The 20,068-nt window shown below is 31.8% G+C and overlaps 1 protein-coding gene and 1 long non-coding RNA gene across 9 annotated transcripts; one reads left to right on the top strand and one right to left on the bottom strand.

Annotated features, from left to right (window-relative positions):
* Positions 1-1,542: 1,542 nt before the first annotated feature.
* LOC108325117 (uncharacterized) lies at positions 1,543-4,401 on the bottom strand. Of its 8 annotated transcripts, none has more exons than XR_008247953.1 (8): positions 3,868-4,401; positions 3,637-3,694; positions 3,519-3,543; positions 3,255-3,341; positions 2,521-2,683; positions 2,345-2,386; positions 2,120-2,250; positions 1,543-1,852 (listed from the first exon to the last, which is right to left on the bottom strand). It is a non-coding gene; the product is annotated as an uncharacterized LOC108325117 (long non-coding RNA). The 8 variants fall into 8 exon arrangements; XR_008247956.1 differs by having other exon boundaries at positions 3,963-4,401; XR_008247955.1 differs by having other exon boundaries at positions 3,651-3,694; positions 3,963-4,401.
* Positions 4,402-13,225: 8,824 nt separating this feature from the next.
* On the top strand, positions 13,226-20,068 carry LOC108324290 (kinesin-like protein KIN-14G). The gene is made up of 18 exons (XM_052875630.1): positions 13,226-13,676; positions 14,091-14,257; positions 14,421-14,564; positions 14,679-14,915; positions 15,020-15,091; positions 15,235-15,303; positions 15,455-15,532; positions 15,669-15,800; positions 16,002-16,083; positions 16,166-16,261; positions 16,357-16,530; positions 16,611-16,717; positions 16,820-17,271; positions 17,539-17,792; positions 17,895-18,058; positions 18,180-18,362; positions 18,867-19,324; positions 19,444-20,068. Exons 1-18 carry the CDS (start codon positions 13,559-13,561, stop codon positions 19,550-19,552), a joined length of 3,096 nt encoding a protein of 1,031 aa, XP_052731590.1. The 5' UTR covers positions 13,226-13,558; the 3' UTR covers positions 19,553-20,068.

The following is a 20,068-nucleotide window of genomic DNA, read 5'->3' as shown; positions in this document are numbered from 1 at the left end:
TCTTAAATTTCATATATATTTTTCAAAAAGTATTTTTACTTAACTTACGTATCTGATTTGTATAATTTAAACAAATTAAAATTTTTAGAGGCTTGTATATAGTAAGGTTTACAGATTTTGTGGATGGTCCACAAACCAAACCATTCTCTAATGAATTAGCTTCAATAATTAGATTGGATAAATTATACTTAACCTTAATCTAAAATAATCTGAATGATCACTACAAAAATTAAGAATTTTACCAGGGGTTTTTTTTGGCATTACCGGCGGTTATAACCCCTGGTAAATACTTTACCCGCGGCTGAAAAAACCGTTGGGAAAATCGCCGTCGACAAATAATTTCCGGGGGTTTTGTGTAAAACCGCCGCTACTTGCGGAAGTTTTCAAAAACTGCCGGTAATTTCGGAGGTTTTAGAAAACTGTCGGTATTTGCAGGAATTTTTTATAAACTGCCGACATTTGCAGAGATTTTTTAAAAACCGCCGGTAATAACAATAATTTATTTTTTTATGATTTAAATGATTTTATTATAATTAATTATTCATTATATAAAATAATGAACCAAAATTAAATTTTTTTACAATGCAAATAATAAATCAAAATGAAATACAACATTTAAAACATTAAATATTAAAACTAAAAGATATAAACATGAAAATTATAAATTATAAACATGAAATTGCCAACAGTTTTGCCTTCCATAATAAAAATTATACATTACAATTTTATCTTTAGAAAAACTGGTTTTTTTCCCTTTTTTAATAAACATTAAAAATTCTTGCCTTTTTAATTTTGGGACCCAAAAATGGATTGAAATTAATACATATTTAAGTCATTTTGTTTATGATAAAATATAAAAGCATCTATACTTGCATTAATGAAATAGTGACAAAGTGCCAATTAAAATACAATTAATAAAATAGAACAATAAAATGTTCATAATTATAATTATTTCATAAAGGATAATTACTTCGGCTCTTGATTAAATAATAAAAAAAATTAAAGACAAAGGCAAGTGCTAAAAAAAATTGAATAATAAAATCTGATCTAAATGGAAGATATACTTCCACATTGGATATGAAAAAGATAAGCCATCTAACTTTGTCTTAAACATTAGAATCAATGAGTAATAAAGTTAGAATTGTACTGAGCAATATCATCTTGACCCATGTTTCAACTAATAAAAGAAAGAATAGATAGCAAAGGAAAATGGCCATGGCCCGTGAGTATTGAAAATGTACTTAATAAAAAAAATAGCAACAGTTCCCAGACATTCAGTGTTCTACATATTGACTGAGGTAGGACCATGACTAGATCAATTATTAAACAACAATAATACTATAAACTTATGAACATTCTTGATTCAATTCGGACAGGACTATATGGTTCTTATCAATTTTCATGTGAAACCAAAGTTAGTGTACATCTATTCCGTTAAGTTTCCAATACCATGTCTTATCAATTAAATGAATGAAAATAAAGGAGTATGACTTGTCTGACACTCAAAAATACTGTCATGGAAAAAACTATAAAAATATTATGCAAGAGAACCAATTCATATTTTTCTTATATTGGATAGATGAGAGATTCATCCTCATGTATTTGTATCACAACACTTTCAAGAAACAGTTAAAACCATTAGTTGAAACCAATCCTGAAACCAAATAACCCCAAAGCACAAGCCATATTATATTGAACATATAGGCATGACAAATCAAGAAGCTAAATTTCCTTCATTTCAAACCTTTACACTTTCATCCCTGGAAAAAACTGCATTCCCTGCAATTGTTGGTCCTTTTAGCCAGAAATTCACGTCGTCATTTGTGACAATTAAACCAAAAGTTGCATCTTCCTGAAACACAATAAAAATAACCAAATAAATAAAACTGTCAATCATAATAATTGACAATTAATATAAATAATATTAACCGTAGCATTCAGATATAATGAAATGTGTCAGAGATTCACTCAATTTATAATTAACAAGTGTGGTCTGCACAAAACAATGGTAGAATATCCAATTTATACTAATGGTATTGTTTGTTAAGTGCTTGTTATATTTTTATTACAGAATGTCCAATATCAAGAGATAATATATAAAAAAAGATATAAAATATACCTTCCAAACCAGGATGCTGATATGATATTGGGAAGAGCTATACTTGGAAAGAGGGGAGATGCTTGCTCCAGAGCTATAAAGTCATAGCAGCAAAGGAGATTATAACAACCAGTAGCTTTATATGCATCACTCTGTCATGGTGGTGAAACAATTGAATCAGGTGAAAAAGAAACACAAGTAATTAGAGGAAAGGACAAAATTTGAGTGCTTGAATAGATAACTCACTGTCCAATAAGTGTTGTTGTCTCCATACAATTCACGACTGACCTGATTACCAGAACAGAAAAAAAAATAGAAATTGGAAATTAGAAGGAAGGTGATAAATCTAATCTTTATGAGGATGCTGAATTTGAAAACATTTGTAGACAGAAGATGACAGTGGAGAAAAAAATTAATAATACCTGCCAACCTGCTTCAATGCTGTTGAGATCTTTACCAAAAGAGCAGTCAGAATCCACATTTGAGATAGGCTAAATTCATTGGGTTGTTAAACTTTTTGGTTCCAAACGTTTATGGTTGCCTTGGCTCCATAATACTTATTCCCTCCACATAAGTTATGGCATGCTAAATGCTCCAAAAAGATCAAAGGAATAAAGAAAAATATACAAAATCAGGAGAAATCAATAAATAAGTAATCAACTTTTATCCTTTGCTCCCATACTATCTTGTTTTTCCTTTTGCATAAAAAGGAGACCTAATAGGGTAGGTAGTTTACAAATTTTTCTATCTTCTTTTGCATAGAAAAAAGGCCCAATATGGCAAACAATTTTTCCACTCTAACTTATGAGGTATGATTGAGGTTTAGCTGGCTTTGGCTGAGGGAAGCTTATTTCCTTCTTTTTTCCAAATTGTTGAATAGAGCTTGCCCTTAGTATGTCATTCTTTGAGGTCCTTCTGACAGGAATTGTTCCTTGAGGGCACCTTCCATTTTGGTGCCACAGTTGAGTAATAGGCTAGGAATTTGAAGAGACTTTGTTCTCCCCAAAAGGGTGCCCTCAAGGAACAGAATTTGAAGAGACTAATTTCAAATTCAAGTTTGAACCAAAGAAAAGAGAAAGAAAAATGGAGCTAACCAGGGAAGAATTTTGAATTATAGCATTAAAAGGCACTAGATAAGAAAAGTAAAATTCTTCACCTGTATCTTGTGATTTTTGAGGTTAGGGTGATCCAAAGCTGGCTGGTGAGAGACATGGACGCAGTCAATAATATCTCCATCGGGACTCTGCTTTCACAACAACAGAAATGAAAATTAGAAAGAATTATGCTCATGGATGTGCACAAAAAGCAAATGAACCAAACCAAATTACACTACAATTCCTAGTAAACATAGATTTTGCTCAAAATTCAAGAACAAGTGAATCGTTCTCTACTCCTTTCGTGTAGTCCTTAAGTTTGGTACCTTTAGAGAGTATATTAGCAACAACCTACACAAAACAAAGCAACCTAATAACTTAATACATGTCGATTCATTTCAACAGCAGTAATGCTTTCAACACAGTGACGACAAAGTGACTCACATCATTATTCTTACACTCTTCCAGCTCCTGCTCTAGTCCTTCAACCGATATATCATCGCTGCAAAGAAGTTAACGCAATAAGTGACATCAAAATTCCATTTTCGAACTCGTGAAAATAGTGCATAGCACATTCCCCCAAACATACAATTATACCCAAAAGAACATTAACATAGGTACAAGCAAATTGTACCACATACAAGCACTCAATCACACTAAAATAGTTCTCCATACCTGGAATTTCTTTATCTCCATGGCCAAACCCAACATAGCAAGACACTAGAAGAAAGCCCCATTCAAATCCCTAAAAACAGAACCTGAATTCAAACCTTAAATCAATCGTGAAGTTCATTCAAATCTCTACCGCTGCTAAGACGCTGGAAAACGAGATTCTTGCGTCGTGAAAACACCACGCCTAAGCCACCGGAAACTCGCCGTGAAGACGCTGAAACATCGTTGTCGCAAAGTAAATGCCGCTGCCGCCACACCCACGGACAGAAGCCATCACGCCGCGGATTAGGCATGACTCTATCAGCTTCTCTGCGACGGGGCATCCTTGTTTCTCTTCTTGACAGATTTCTTTCCAAGTTGAATTGTCTTGATTGTGATCAAGCCCCAAGCGCTCCACACCATCTTTGAAGATGAACAAATGGAGGAGGAAAATGATATGATTGAGGAAAAATGAGACCACAGAGGTAAGAAGCGGGAACGAGTTAATAGAAAATGAAGAGGCACGGGAGGAAACTAGGGTTAGTAGAAAATGAATAAAAGAAATGTTAAGAAGGGTTATTATCAACACTAGAAAAATTTTAAAAGTTAACAAAGAAAAACACATAACGACGGTTTTAGTTATAAACCGCAGGAAATTATTGGGGTTTTAAAAACCTCCGAAAAATAACCCCTCTTAAAATATATTATTTTTGTAGTGGATAAAGATTATTTACTAAAAAAAAATGTATAATACACACGTCCTTGATGTATTTAAATTAAGAAATGGACGTATTTAGGGAGTTTTTTTATATAAAAATTTCAAGAAAAAAATTATCTACAAATTAAAATATATTTTATAAATTAGTTTATATACAAGTTCATTTTAACTTATAAAAAAATATTATAATTTTATTTTCTATTTCTTTATGTAACATCCCAAAAATACAATATAGAACCATATCATAGAATACTCATAATTAACAATATTACAGTTTAGTTCTGAAAGAGAAGAGGTATATTTATGGCTGAACAACCTTACAACAATACTCCAGAATTTAAATTTTTCAAAACAAAAGTCTAGACTGAACAGTTCCAAGACTAAGCTTACACCGATCAATTATACAAAATACAACCAATTCTAACGACCGTACGGTCCTATGGTTTAGTTTTCACTTCCACTTCTTCCAAAGCTTCTTCCAGCAAACACTCGCCCCCTTCTGCTCACATCCACAGGATGATCATTGCAACAGGAAGAATAACCGGACAGACAACAAGACAAGACAGAAAAATAGGGTAAGCTTACGTAATTTAATTAATTCAGTAAACCATATAATTCACACAATTCTAAGATAAATCAATAGGTCAATCATGCAACAACCAATTATGCATTTCCAACTATAATCATACAACAATGCATGCAATGACCGACCACTTTACTCTGATTGTCCGGACTGTATGAATTATGTGTAGCTACGACATTTTTGCACCCGGGCGATGTAATAACTGGGATGCCCTCAACAGCTGCCACCCGAGGTTAGTCCGTTCCGCCCAAGTTCACCTTATGGACTAGGACCTCCTGTCATTCTCACACATGACTTACTCCTCTCTACTTGAGAATGAGTAATCACATAATATCAGGATAAACGCCAGCTAAGCATAACTACATTCATACTCTACCATTTCAATAACCAACCATGAGATATTCTTCCTTGGAATACTCTTTCATATCCATACTATTCCATTCATATCACATTTTAAATATCATCATATTTCATCATCAATACAGTCAAACTGAACCCAGAAAACCAGATCCTATCTTGGAACAGAACTGAAATAGATAACCTAAATTTTAGAAGCAGGAACGAACAAGCGAATACTTTTTTAGACTAACACAACCAAACACTTGATGTAAGACCGAGCGGTCTTTCACTTATCCACAAAACAAGACTGAACATTCCATACTAGATAAGACTTTGGTGACACAAAACGTTTACTCGATACTCAACAGTAATGATCGAACGGTCTTTACTAGACAGAACTCTAAGAATGTACGAAATGCATATAATTAGACTAAACCTAAAATCATGAAAGCTTTTAACCGAACCTAAGAACTTAAACCGAACACCACAAGCTTTTAACCGAACACTACTGAGTTGGACCTAACACTCCTAGTTTCAAATATAAGTACCTAATTGAGGATTATGACAAGACCGAGCGCTTGATTCAAGACCGAGCACTACTGAGACCGAGCGCTTGGTTCAAGACCGAGCACTACCGAGCTTATACAATGAAGGAATATATTCTAAAAACAATTACATATAACTTATTTTCAACAAAGGATACATATAATATTTAAGAATTTAAATATTATTGAATACCTTAACTAAGCTGATTTAAGAAGTAAAAATAGGAAACTATACATAGACCGAACACTTATTTACAAGTATAATAATATAAAACCGATCAGTCATTAACTGAAATTCTCTACAGAAGAAGAATCCAGTTCAGACCGAATGCTCAAAGGGAAACCGAACGGACTTTCGGGAACAATTACGAAATACTGCAGATTGAAACTCAGACTCTATTCATACCCAGTTTTCACCATGTATAACCATCACTCACATACACACAATCATACAACAACGTTTATAGTTCATCTCAACCAAAAATATATATACAGAACATCAAACACCCAAGCCAACATTCAAAACAAAGAATCATAATTAAATTACTAGCTTCCCTTACCTTTAAATGTAGTCGAACGCTCACAGATGCAGGATATGGCTCACCACTACCAGTCTTATACACTTAGAATTCACTGATTAAGAAACTAGAAAAAATAAAAGACCAGAATTTCTATCAGAATGAGATGATAAACTCATGCAACCAGATTCTGGGTTTGCATGTGACAGAAAACAACCGTGCTAAGAGAAGAATGAACTTACCAGTTCAAACCAACAACTTGATAGGTGCAATAGAAAACTCTTGACACCAGGAGAACTCAGACATGGTCTGATTGTTGATCAGAAGAAGAAAAAGATGAGAATTCTTAGAGAGAAGAAGAAGATTGTAGAGAAAAGGAGGAGAAAAACTGAAACTCAGAATTTTGGGGAAGAAGAGTGCATGCAGGAAAAGTGGCACGAAGTTTGAAATTTTGCTTTAAATACTACCGTCACTAAACCGATCGGTCACTCAACGCTGCACACTTGTCTTCCACTTTCTGAATTTCTAAACCTTTACACCTACACCTGAATACTACTATCTACTGAATTTAAGGGTCCTGACACTTTAGGAGTCTTTATGAAGAAAATCTATCCTAACCTAACCTAACCTAACCTAACCTGGATGTCCTATTTTAACAAACTTTGGCATAAGAGTTTATTGAAAAAAATAAATAAATTTCTTTAGAAGCTAGAGTTAAAGTTAGCTTATGCTAAGTTAAAAAAAAAACAAAGAAGTTATATGAGAGAATTTTATAAAATAATTTAATTTTAATTTATAATTTTTATTTTAATAGTTGATATGATAATTGTTGGTAAGAAAAAGAATGTATGTTGTGGATGTCTTAGCAAAAATAAAAAATAAATTTGGATTTTCTTGTTTTCCTTCCCCACACACATTGACATTTTGAAGAATGACAAGTAAAACGATGACAATATTGTTATTATAGATTTTATTAGACATGTTCTTTCTGTAAATGATAAATGTTTCCTTTTCTATCTTCTTTTATTTGTTGAGTACATTCTTCCAAAAAGAGTGTTTTTTAGGATTTTTCCCCAGTGGCATAGCTAAATATCTAAACAGGAAACTCATAATGTTATAATTTAGTATTTTAGAATGTCTTTCAATGGTATTCTTCTCTACCCCCACTACCCTTTTAATTTTTCTCTTGAAAAAGTTCACCTTAATATCATAATGCAAGTTCAAAACATCTTAAGTTTCAATGTATCTAGTTTTTTATTTATTACTATCTAAATCTCAGACACATACATTGAGCACATATTTCACTTGAGATAGAGAAGATCATGGCCCATATTATATGTGAAAAACCCAAGTTTCTGCTAAACTATGCTTAATCCTAACGCCCTCTAAAATTGAAATGCATTCCTTCTTTGATAAGCATATTTAAGATTTTAAAGCATGATCATAAGTTGATAACACTTCATCTTTCAAGTTACATTATTAATATTTGTAATGCAAGTAGATTCCGGCTTTCAAATTTTATAAGCAAAAGATGAGTGTTGAAAGTTGAAATGGTCATGATTAGGATTAGGCTGGAACTATAATCTGTTTCTCCTTTCTTCACGACAACATGGATTGAAATCTGTCAATGTTTTTTCATTCTTGCGGCATGTTAGGTGAATGTTGAGTTGTCTAACTAAATAATTAGTGAGTTCAATGTGGTACCTATGGAATTCATACCCACACATGCCTAATCTTTTCAACAAGTGAAGTTCCAGGGAATTCATAAATAATCCATGCAAGTGTAGACGTCAAATCCACATACTCTTCATATTAAGTAGATAAAACTTCTTTTAAACTTTCATGAAACAAAAATGATATTTTCACACACAAAATTTTTATATTCATTTAATATTATCTTTTTTTTTTTACTTTTTATTGTTTAAAAATACAAAAGTTCATTATTAAGTAATTAGTTTATTCTTATAATATATATTCAATGAATATAAATATGTGACTCTATTATTACTTTTAAAATAAAAAAGACTCAAAAAATCTTCTTTTAATACTAATTGTTTTAAATTTCCAAGAAAAAAAATATTTCAAAGACATTTTTTAATACTAATTACCTAAATTCTAAATAAAATTCTTAAAATAGAAAACTCGAAAAATAAGTTTTAAATAAAATTATAACATATTTTAACATAAATAATTTTATTAATAAAATAATTCATTCTTAATATTTTAAGTCTTTCAAACCCAAAACCAGCTCTAAAAGATAACCTTTTGCATATATATATTTCATGTCTTTAAACTCAACACAACTTTACTTAAGTATTGATCTACATTTTAAAAAAGGAAAGGCATGATGGTACCAAAACTACAATATGAAGATCGATTTAAGACGTTCATGAATTGAGACCCACCAAGCTTTCTGTAGCATGATAGTTTAATAACATGAGGGAAGTGAATGAACACTGTACCTGGTCAACAAGAGTACTTTATCATTCACATCAAATGGGCAAATCTTTTCTACCAAATCCTATATGCATTTAATTTATGAAAACTTGTTCTCTGGGGCTTGGGGACCAATTAGAATGGTTGCAGAATATCTTCAATCTGCCCCAAAGGTAGGCCTTTATTTTTAGGGTTCAGAGATTCGTTATTATTTGATTAGTGCAAGAAATTAAATGAAAGAAAATTCTCTTTTAACAACTTTTTTTTTTACAACTTTTTTTATAACATAGTTTGCTATTGATTCGATTCAAATATATGAATAAATAAAATAGTGATATTATTGTCAAAAAATTATTTAAAAATAAAATAAGTCGTTAACCTAATTTTAAATAAATTCAATGATTTCAATTGCTTTTGATTTTGTGATAAAAGAAAAATGTATTGGTTGGAATAAGTAACAGTACATTAGGTGGAAATTGGGTTTCTCAACCTCTAGTAAAAGCTTCACTCCTACTTACCCTACTTAACTAACCAGTGACTTGAAATTAGATGATGCAACTGCTTTTTATATCTATGAAGTATATTCTATTTAGGTTAACAATATGACATAAACATTATAATGTAACAGTACTATTAGAATTTTTTTTTTGAAAAATCATAATAAATAAGCTTTATCCCAACACTTTTATGAATTTAGAAACATTCCACAAAATATTTGTACAAAATGTTTAACGAAATATGTCTATTTGTGAGAGGGTGTTTGGTAAAAGAAATTTTGTTCATATCTCATGATTATAATCATTACAATTATGAATTTTAGAAAATATAAATCTTAAAAATGGATTATTTGTATTTGGTATTGAAAAAAAATTCTTATTTTATTTTTATTTGAATCATTAATGTGTTGCTACATTAAATGATTTAACATTCAATTAAAGGCATTATCAGATGATTAATGTGAATGCTACTTCTCCGTTACTTTTTAACTTCTACTCTCGGTTTTTTTTTTTTAAAAAACACTTTTACTCTTACTTATTTTTCAAATTCTTACACCATCTCAGTAGGTAGAGAGACAAGATTGTAGTGAAAATATTGAATAAAAAAAGTCTATGTAATGAAAATGTATTTGAAACATTATAATATTGTAAATTTCAATAAAATGGGAATGATTATGTGAAAAAAATCTTAGTCATTAAAATGGTTATATAGTGGAATAAATTGAAATAAATTACTTTTATGATCCATTTAACTTGTAAATTCGTAAATTTTTGGGCTTGCAAATGATAATTATAATTTAAAAAATAAAAATTATACTATTTTATTAAAAGGTATTCTTATGTTATAAATAAAAAATAACTATAATTTTAAAAGATTAAATAAAATCGACTTTATTTTATATAACTACTTTGAAAAATGTGTTTAAAACAATTACAACAAAAAATTTCTAATTTTTATTATAGCTTGGAAGAAAAATAAAGTGATATATATATATATATATATATATATATATATATATATATATATATATATATATATATATATAACTTTCATACATTACCAAATTACTCTTATAAAAAAAATTATATAACTTGTTTAATAGTTTTATTTATCCTAAAATTTATAACTTAAACTTAAATCATCATTTGAGTTATTTTACTAAATTAGATCTTTTCAATGTCTTACATATACCAAATGTGATATTATAACCCTTTTACGAATTATTTGACCACATAAAACATCAAATGATAAAAATTTTAAAAAGATTATTATACCAAGATTTTCTGTAACATGTACAATTAATAATTATGACATAAAAGATTGGTGTTAGTTTTTAGTAATAGTATTTGTGATAAGATATTAATATTCATTTAGATATATTTAATACCAGTCTTTTATAAAGTGTGTTATTTACATCGCAATTTAGAAGATAAATCATTTGAATTTAATTAAAATGTAAAACGTATCATTTAAATATATAATTACCGTACCGACCAAATAACTATAATTGTATCTTTACCGCCATAATAAATTTAGTTTCTTGATCAACAGTTAATTTACTTAACTTTTTAAAATTTAATAGTTATTTAGCATTCAACTTTGAACTAGCTTAGTCTATAGTTTTAGTTTTAGCAGTATTTTTTTAATATAATAATTAGTAACAATATACGATCTGTTTTCAATAGTTGAAAGAGTAAAATAACCAGACAAGTTATTATGAATTTAAAAATATTGTGATGAATTTATTGTTGCTATAAATAAATCAGATGGTAATAGTAATGAATTTATCAATATTTTCTAGTAGTTTTAAAATCCTTCAAATCATTTGAAAATTTAAAATATAACATTAGTTTTGACTTTGTATTAATTTTTTATACGTAGTTATATCTAATCGATATAATATGTGTAGTTAATCACTTTAAGTATTGCTGCTTTTAAATTATCTGTTTTCAAAACTAATTATCTTAAAGTCAAAAGAGACATACAAATACGATAAAATCAAATATCAATTCAATTTCATCGATTAATAATGTACTAAGTTTCATACTTTTCAACTTTTCTAAAATCATAACTCAATAAAAAAAAACTAAATAAACTAAATTCTCTTATTTATTTATTTTTCTTGAAATTAAAAAAAAATGTCAAGCTTTTAGAAATTCAAGAAGAAAAAAAGAAACACATATATGAACTTCTAACTAAAAATACAAATTAAAAGGATTTTTAGAAGCTATTTGAAAGAACTAAACAACAAAGTAAAAACGAATTCACTCTATTTCAAAATTCAATGAAATAGATATTCGTTTAAAGGTTAGGATTTGGTAATGAGAGGAATTAGAGTTGAAATTAAAATCAAATAAATAAGTGAGTTAAAAGAGGGGGAGAGAGGCTCCTTACAATCTATTTTTGTTTTATAAAAATATAGAAAGAAAGAAAAAAAGAAAAAGAAAACAGAAAAAGATAAAGTGAAAAAGGGAAGGAAAAATTGAACCTTCTACCTATTTTTATTTCCATCCATCACAAAATTAAAATTATTCCTTATACATTAAGTCTATTGTATATTTCCAATTACCCAAATAACTTGAATTTAAAAGAAACACTATGCTATATAATTAAAATATAAGTCCAATGATCCAAGTATTCAAATAGAGAGGACTGTGATCCAGTTCATTGATTTTATAATATTGTTATGTTATTTATTTATTTCTTTCTAAATTTCGCATTCCTATTCTTCCTTATTTTATATTTTCCTATTTTTGTTTTGTTTCTTATTCCAATATATGATTAATATTATATCTTATCAATTTTACTAAAATATTTAATAGGTATATAAATGTAAGTACGGATATGAATAAATATTTACTATACATTTAAATATAGATAATGATGCAGTATTAACACCCTATTATTGCATAATTAGCTTGTTGGTCTCATCAGCGATCTGTTCTTCCTGTACAAATTATGAGCATAAAATACTATTTTAAAAGAGCTGTTTTTCGAAACCACCATCAATTAATTTACATTTTTTATTATTTAATTCCATCTCACTGAAAAGCAAATGACAAATTTAGATGCATACGTTTTAATTATAACATTCATTGTCACTATTTTTCATCCAAACTGAAAAAGAAGTGCAAGTTTTGATTCTGACAACAAATTAAAAAGAACAGAAAGATTAATTAATAATATTTTTTTCCCCACATAATTTAATGCGTTTAACTTTTCCTATATAATTGTTAATGTATACGAAGTACATTAACTAAAGATACTTACAAATTATAAGCAACGATATATATATATATATATATATATATATATATATATATATATAGACGCCATTAAGAATTACAATTAGTTGGCTGAAAAAGTAAATTTGATTACCACTAATTATATCTTTCCTTTTTATGCATATCAATATAAGAAATTCTTGCTTTTTAGAGTAAACTTAGTAAATATTTATTTTTTTATACTTAATGAATATTTTGCAACCAACGTTACTAGGATGTTTTTGTTTATTGGCGAAAAGGTAGCTGTAATCATCAAGTCCAAACTATAGTATAGCTGTGATATAGAGTGAGTTGAAAGTACAAAATATAATAATAAATGTGTAGAATTTTACATAAAAATAGTTACTATTTTCTTACCATATTTACATGCAAATATTAGTTATAACATATTTGTTAGAACAGTGAGATATAAACTAGGCGAGAGGCTCGGAACCAGGTTTGGTGTAGCTTTTTCACGTCAATATTAGAAACGGGAAACTACACCAACAAGGAAAAAATTGCCCTGACAAAGAAAGAGAAAATTTTCAATAGCCATTTTATCTTTTCTTTCTACAATTCCTTGCCTTTCTCTGTGATTCTGCAGCAGCTCTTCTCAGAATCACGGGGGGGCAAAAGGTTCATTCTTTTTGCCTTTCCCTCTGAATTTAGCTAAACTATGGTGCCATTTTGAACATGATCGAGCTTCTTCATGGAAGGCTTGGATTATATTCTTTTAGCTGTAATGTCTTAGATTTGTAATAGATTCCTGTTGGAATTTTTGTTGTTGTTTTTGAGTTGTTGGTTGAGGCCAAGTCATGGCGCCAGAGCTAGCCTTGCCATTCTCTGTTGTATCTGTGGTCGAAGATGTTCTTCAGACGCACGGAAGCTGTTTAAGCGACATTCACTTGGCATCAAGGATGGCAGAAGAAGCTTGTACATATCCTCTCTCTCTCTTCCATTCTTAATATATTTTTTTTAGGCAATGTTCACATTCAATCCATTGACAACGTTGGTTTTTTGACACTTGTTTGTGTTCTTTTTTAAATTTGAAGTACAGAATTTGGATACAGGATTTTAGATACTTTGGTGTTATTTTCAATCAGAATTAAAGTTTCATGTCGTTATGTTAATATGCATAATGTTTTCATTAAACATCAAATACGAAGTGAAATTCTGATTCTTATTGGATATCAATAGCAAGAGCATTAAAGAATCACAACTTTTGTGGTTCTTTGGATTGGTTGTAGTAAACCCTATATTTTGATGGCATCACAACAACAAAAAAAACAATACAAGTTTGATAGTTGTTAGAATGCATGAAACTAAGACTAGTGAGTGGTATTGCAGCCTCAAGAAGGAATGAAGCAGCTGGGTGGCTAAGAAAGACAGTTGGAGTTGTTGGAGGGAAAGACATTCCAGATGAGCCTACTGAAGAAGATTTCAGGATTGCATTACGAAGTGGCATTGTCCTTTGCAATGCTCTTAACAAAATTCAACCCGGAGCAGTGCCCAAGGTGTGTGTACGCATGTTTGCTTCTTTTTCATGAAACTGAAATCTAGATTATAGTTCTTCTTCCCTCTGAGTATTATTTATACATGCATGTTCTTGACATTGGATATCAATCAATATCACTATTACTTTCTGACAAATGACAATGATTGAACCTGTACTGTTAGGTAGTTGAAGTCCCCTGCGATAGTGTTATCATTCCTGATGGGGCACCTCTGTCTACTTACCAATACTTTGAAAATGTAAGGAATTTTCTGGTAACTATGGAAGAAATGGGGCTTCCCACCTTTGAAGTGTCTGATATAGAACAGGTGCGCTAAGAAAGTTCATTACCTTTCATTACTTTAATAGACTCGAATCAGGCAATGCTGCATTACTATAATGCAATTGTATTCAACTTTAACATTTTGTTCTTCCATGTACAGGGAGGAAAATCTTCGAGGATAGTGAATTGTGTTTTAGCACTTAAGTCTTACAGTGAATGGAAACAGGGAGGAAAAAATGGGTCATGGAAATATGGTGGGAATCCAAAGCCACCTACCAATGCTAAACCAGCTATTATGATGAAAGTCTCAGAACCATTCATGAGGTCTTTGTCAAAGGGTAGTAGGTTAGGCGATAAAGATGGGTTACTGAATGATATATCTACAAACAGTGAAGGGGTTAGAGAGTACTATCATTTATAATCATATTTTTCTTTTGTCTCTACATGTGGAGAATGAATATAGCATCTGTCTGAGGTTTTTGGTTGGATTGGTATTTGCAGGGTTCTATACCCTCCCTGAATTTACTAATTCGTGAAATTTTATCTGTTAAGAAGCTAGAAGAAATTCCCACTGTAAGCGTTATTGCTTATCCTTAGCTTCAATATAGAATTTATTGTTCACTAGCTCATTCTAAATTGAGTTTTTCAATTTTTACCTTTTTATTTTATTTCAAATTTACTCTTCTCTGAAGAACTAATGTCTGTTGCTATTACAGGTGGTGGAGTCTCTACTTAGCAGAGTCATGGAGGAGTTTGAAAAGCGCTTGCTAATCCAACAAGAAATGGTGTGTTTTCTGTGTCTTTTGGCAAAGTTCAGCCTCATTAGTGACGCCAATGAAAAAGAAAATTTTCAAATTGTTTTCGTTTGAATGTCTCCTCGTAAACTTGAGTCCATGAGTCTCACTGAATTTTATGTCAATTTTTTTACTTTAACAGTTCAAAACAACTCAAAACTATAAGGCACTGCCTGAAGCAGAGGATTCCAATGTGAAATCTGCCTGTAATGGTGAAGAGGTAAATCTAAGATTTGAAGAGACTTTAGCAAAATTGGCAAAATGCTCAGCAAATTGCAAGTGAACGTATTCATATATCGCTTGGTATCATGATGCAATTTTACGTAACTCTATTTTCTGTTCAATCAATTATTAAGATGGAAGAAGATGGAGATGTGGTGGTTAAACACAAGGAATTTGTTGATGTGAAGGACAATGTCGACGAAGAACCAAACAGCCAGTATTTTAAGCAGCAAGAGTTAATTCAGCAGCAAAACGAGAACGTCCAGGTAACTCGTGTCAGAATAATATTATTGCACCATGTATAAGTCTAATATGATACCATATAGACATGCAACTAGAGCTAGATTGAATGGTTTGACCTCAGTTTTCCTAGGAAGTCTATTGCCTAAACATGGACCCGGAATTTAAGTTACAACATTGTTTCAGTAATGAGAAAAAGTAACCAATTTGATGTTGACAATCCTTAGGAATTGAAAATGATGGTTCATCAAACAAAAACAGGAATACAGGTTCTGCAAAATAAATACCAGGAGGATATGATCTATCTAAGTACGTATAATGCTTTAGAAAATCCTATATTTTTTACAAAAACATCTATACAGTCTAGCTGATTACTACCTACTATTAATAGGTAAACACCTGCATGGCCTAGCTTCTGCTGCTTCAGGATATCAGAAAATTCTTGAAGAAAACCGCAAGCTATATAATCAATTGCAAGACCTGAAAGGTAAAAACTCAAGTGGTCAGAGTCTAAACAATTTTCTCCCTTTATATCTATAAATTCTGAATAAGACTAATTGGCCAAATTTGATACGACGGTAGGAAATATTAGGGTGTACTGTAGAGTTCGTCCCTCAAAAGGTGCCCAACCAAATCATTGCTCTGTCAGTAACATAGATGAAGGAAGTATATCACTCATAGTGCCATCCAAAAACGGGAAAGATGGGAAGAAGACATTTAATTTCAACAGAGTCTTTGGTCCTTCTTCAACCCAAGGTTGGTCTTTCTGTTGTCCTTTCGTAAAAATTATCGTCACTCTATATGTTTGCTCATGGTTGCATTTTTGTTTTCTGTAGCGGAGGTTTTCTCAGATACAAAACCACTGATTCGTTCGGTTCTTGATGGCTACAACGTGTGTATATTTGCTTATGGTCAGACAGGATCAGGAAAAACACACACTATGGTGAGGGATTTAGATTAGACCATCTTGTTGCTTTCTCCGTGTTTTCTCCCTCTAACTTGTAACGAGTAATAACTTTCTTATTGCCTCTTTGTAATGATACAGTCTGGACCAGACAATTATACTGAGGAAACAGTGGGTGTCAACTACCGCGCTCTGAAAGATCTTTTCCAAATCTCAGAGCAGAGAAAAGACACCATTCATTATGATATATCTGTTCAAATGCTTGAGATTTACAATGAACAAGTCAGAGATCTATTATCGACAGACAGTACTCACAAAAGATATCCTTTTCTCTATACTAAACTAGTTATTTTCTTTATACAGGATTTATGCATGCCATTTTACTTTAGTGATTATATTGCTCATGTTTGTGGCCCTTTAACACTTCATACATTAGAAATCCGCAACAGTTCTCATAATGGCATTAACGTGCCAGATGCAAACCTTGTTCCTGTTTCATCCACTTCCGATGTCTTAAAATTAATGAACTTGGGACAAAATAACCGGGCAGTTAGTTCTACTGCCATGAATGATCGGAGTAGTCGTTCTCATAGGTACAGGCCAAGTTTATCTCTTAAATTCTTCAACTTAAAGCATTCATTTCATTTCAAACAACAGAATCCAAAGAAAGAAAAAGTAGTCGTGCTTTAACTTCGTTATAGATTTTGAATTGTGTCTTTCCCATTATCATTTCGGTTGGTGAAAAAGTAGTATCCCCTTTTAGTGGGTTAGACAATTAACAAATTTTGGTCCTTTTTTCTTACCGTGTAAGTTTTCATCACACTATTAATGGGCACTTGCTTGTACTACAATGATTGCAGCTGCTTGACAGTTCATGTTCACGGAAGAGAGCTAGCGTCAGGGAATAGTCTTCGTGGTTGTATCCACTTAGTTGACTTGGCAGGAAGTGAGAGGGTTGATAAATCTGAGGTCACAGGAGATAGGCTGAAGGAGGCTCAACATATTAACAAGTCGCTTTCTGCATTAGGAGATGTAATTGCTTCACTTGCCCAAAAGCAATCACACGTTCCTTATAGGAACAGCAAACTTACTCAGCTACTTCAAGATTCTCTCGGTATGCTTCCCCGCTTCTACGTTATACAATTTCTTCAATTGCTACGGTTTGTCTTCACTTAGGTGTTATCTGTTAAGGAGGTGATTTGTTTGTATGTACCAGGAGGCCAAGCAAAGACACTTATGTTTGTTCATGTTAGTCCCGAGCCAGATGCCATTGGAGAAACAATCAGTACATTGAAGTTCGCAGAAAGGGTATCCACTGTTGAACTTGGTGCTGCTCGAGTTAACAAAGATAGTTCAGAGGTCAAAGAGCTTAAAGAACAGGTTCTTACAATTTTTGTCTGTTTTCTCAGACAATCAGTACATTAAATTAATGGGTGCATATTTTACTATATATGCAAATTGCGCATTTTCAACACGAATGTTTCTACTGCTTCTTTGTCAGATTTCGATTCTGAAGGCAACCTCCGCCAGGAAGGATGGAGAATCGGAACAATTTCATCAGTCTGCAAATAGCATTTCTGAAACTCCAAAGTCCAAATCTCTATTGTCTTCCACTGCACGGTCACCTACTTCGTCTCATGGAAATCGTAAGCCACCAAGGGAAGATTCCAGTAGCACGGTGGAGGTAACGTATTGTCAACAGTAACTCCACGAAATTAATTTAAGGCATCTTTGGTATAAACTTTATTTTTAGAGATGACTCTCCTTTTCCTCCCAAAGAATTTGACAGTAAACTGATTGTGACAAGCTATATCTTGAACACAGAATAACCTGATACTGACATATTTAGTGATCTTATCTATGGACATAATGATCTTAAATGTCGAAGGTGATATACCTGCAGTAATACCATGGGCATCTAAAAGTACAAGTAATAGTTCATGCATGGAATGTGTGAAGAGTTTTTATTGTCATTCAATCATAAAGTATAATGCATAAGTTGTTGACTTTATAATGATCACTTTAATGTATATCACAATAATGTCTTATTCATTAATTGATACAGTGAAGCTTTGATCTTGATAGTGCACAAAAATTAAGTCCAAATGTGAATGAATGTCCTTCATCAAAACCAGCGATTGATTAATTTCACGCTCACGCACAAGTTCTCTGAAAAATGATTTTGTAGGACAAGAAAAAGGGTAGCCCGAAGCTCGCGAAAAGAGGAAGCCTTGACCCCTTGGACGTTCATAGGAACTCACCACCTTGGCCACATCATGCAGAGGAAAATGGAAAAGAGGATGATAAGGAATTGGTTTCTGGGGATTGTCTTGGTAAGCGTACAAAAAGGAATGGCCGCTTAAGTACTGAAAACAACATCGTGGGAGACTGTGATACAGAAAGCAAGCAGTCATCTTCTCCAACGCTAAGTCCCTTGGATATTTTTGACCCTTCCAAAATATGCACGGAGGAGACCACCATAAATGACTGTGATGAATTTGAGTTAGCAACCAGTGAAAGTTCAGAATCAGACAAGAGTTGGGAATCACATGTACACGTACCAAAAGCAACCACTCATTCCAACGGAGTAGCAGCTAAAACAAAAAAATCACCAAATCCAAGACAAGCCAAGAATCAAGAAAACAGGTATCCATATTTAGACAAGCTAGGTGTTTCACTTCATGTTATACTTTTGTTCTTGTCAAAGGATCATACTTATTGTTCAGTTACTGTTTACTAACTTTTTATTTTGTGTGTGTGTCAAGGAGTAAGATCCCGTCATTGTCTCCTTCATCATCAAGGAGACAACCTACGGTAGTTAGTCAACAGAGAAAGCATCTAGATGCAAAAAGAAGAACTGGAAATGCCAAATGAGAAAAGCTGCTCAAGATATTTTGTTGCTTCACCACCTTAACATTGTATCTATAATTTAGTTTCTCAGAGAGAGGCTTCTTTTTTTTTTTTTCATTAGAGGGGCATTAAATAGTTACCTGTGTTTCTCCGGTGGTGAGCATGAGTCCCATTCCAAACCATCTTTCTATACAAACATAGTTTTTGTAAGAAAAATCGCCCACCCTTAGTTTCATGTGCACCTTGTTGCACTAGACTATAGGAGATTGATGAATGGAAAGGAGAATAAAGAACAGAAAGACGCAGGTTGACAATTTTGTTTGTGTTTTCCACGACACAACACTATATTGTCTACCGACAAGGGTTAGGATCCGTACAGCGGAAAGGGTTGAAGGGCTATTGGAACATAGTGAAAGTGGTTGGTTTAGGCAAAGGAGTTCATCTTTTTAACGTCACTAATTAAGGTTCAAACTTCTGTAAAGCATAGTGTTTATGATTAGTGATTGAGTAATGGGAAAAAGAAAGGGACAATGATATTCG

This window comes from Vigna angularis, chromosome 3 (assembly GCF_016808095.1).
Source record: "Vigna angularis cultivar LongXiaoDou No.4 chromosome 3, ASM1680809v1, whole genome shotgun sequence".
Lineage (NCBI taxonomy): Eukaryota > Viridiplantae > Streptophyta > Magnoliopsida > Fabales > Fabaceae > Vigna > Vigna angularis.
The sequence above is the reverse complement of the archived record's forward strand: the minus strand, read 5'-3'. Positions and strand labels throughout refer to the sequence as shown.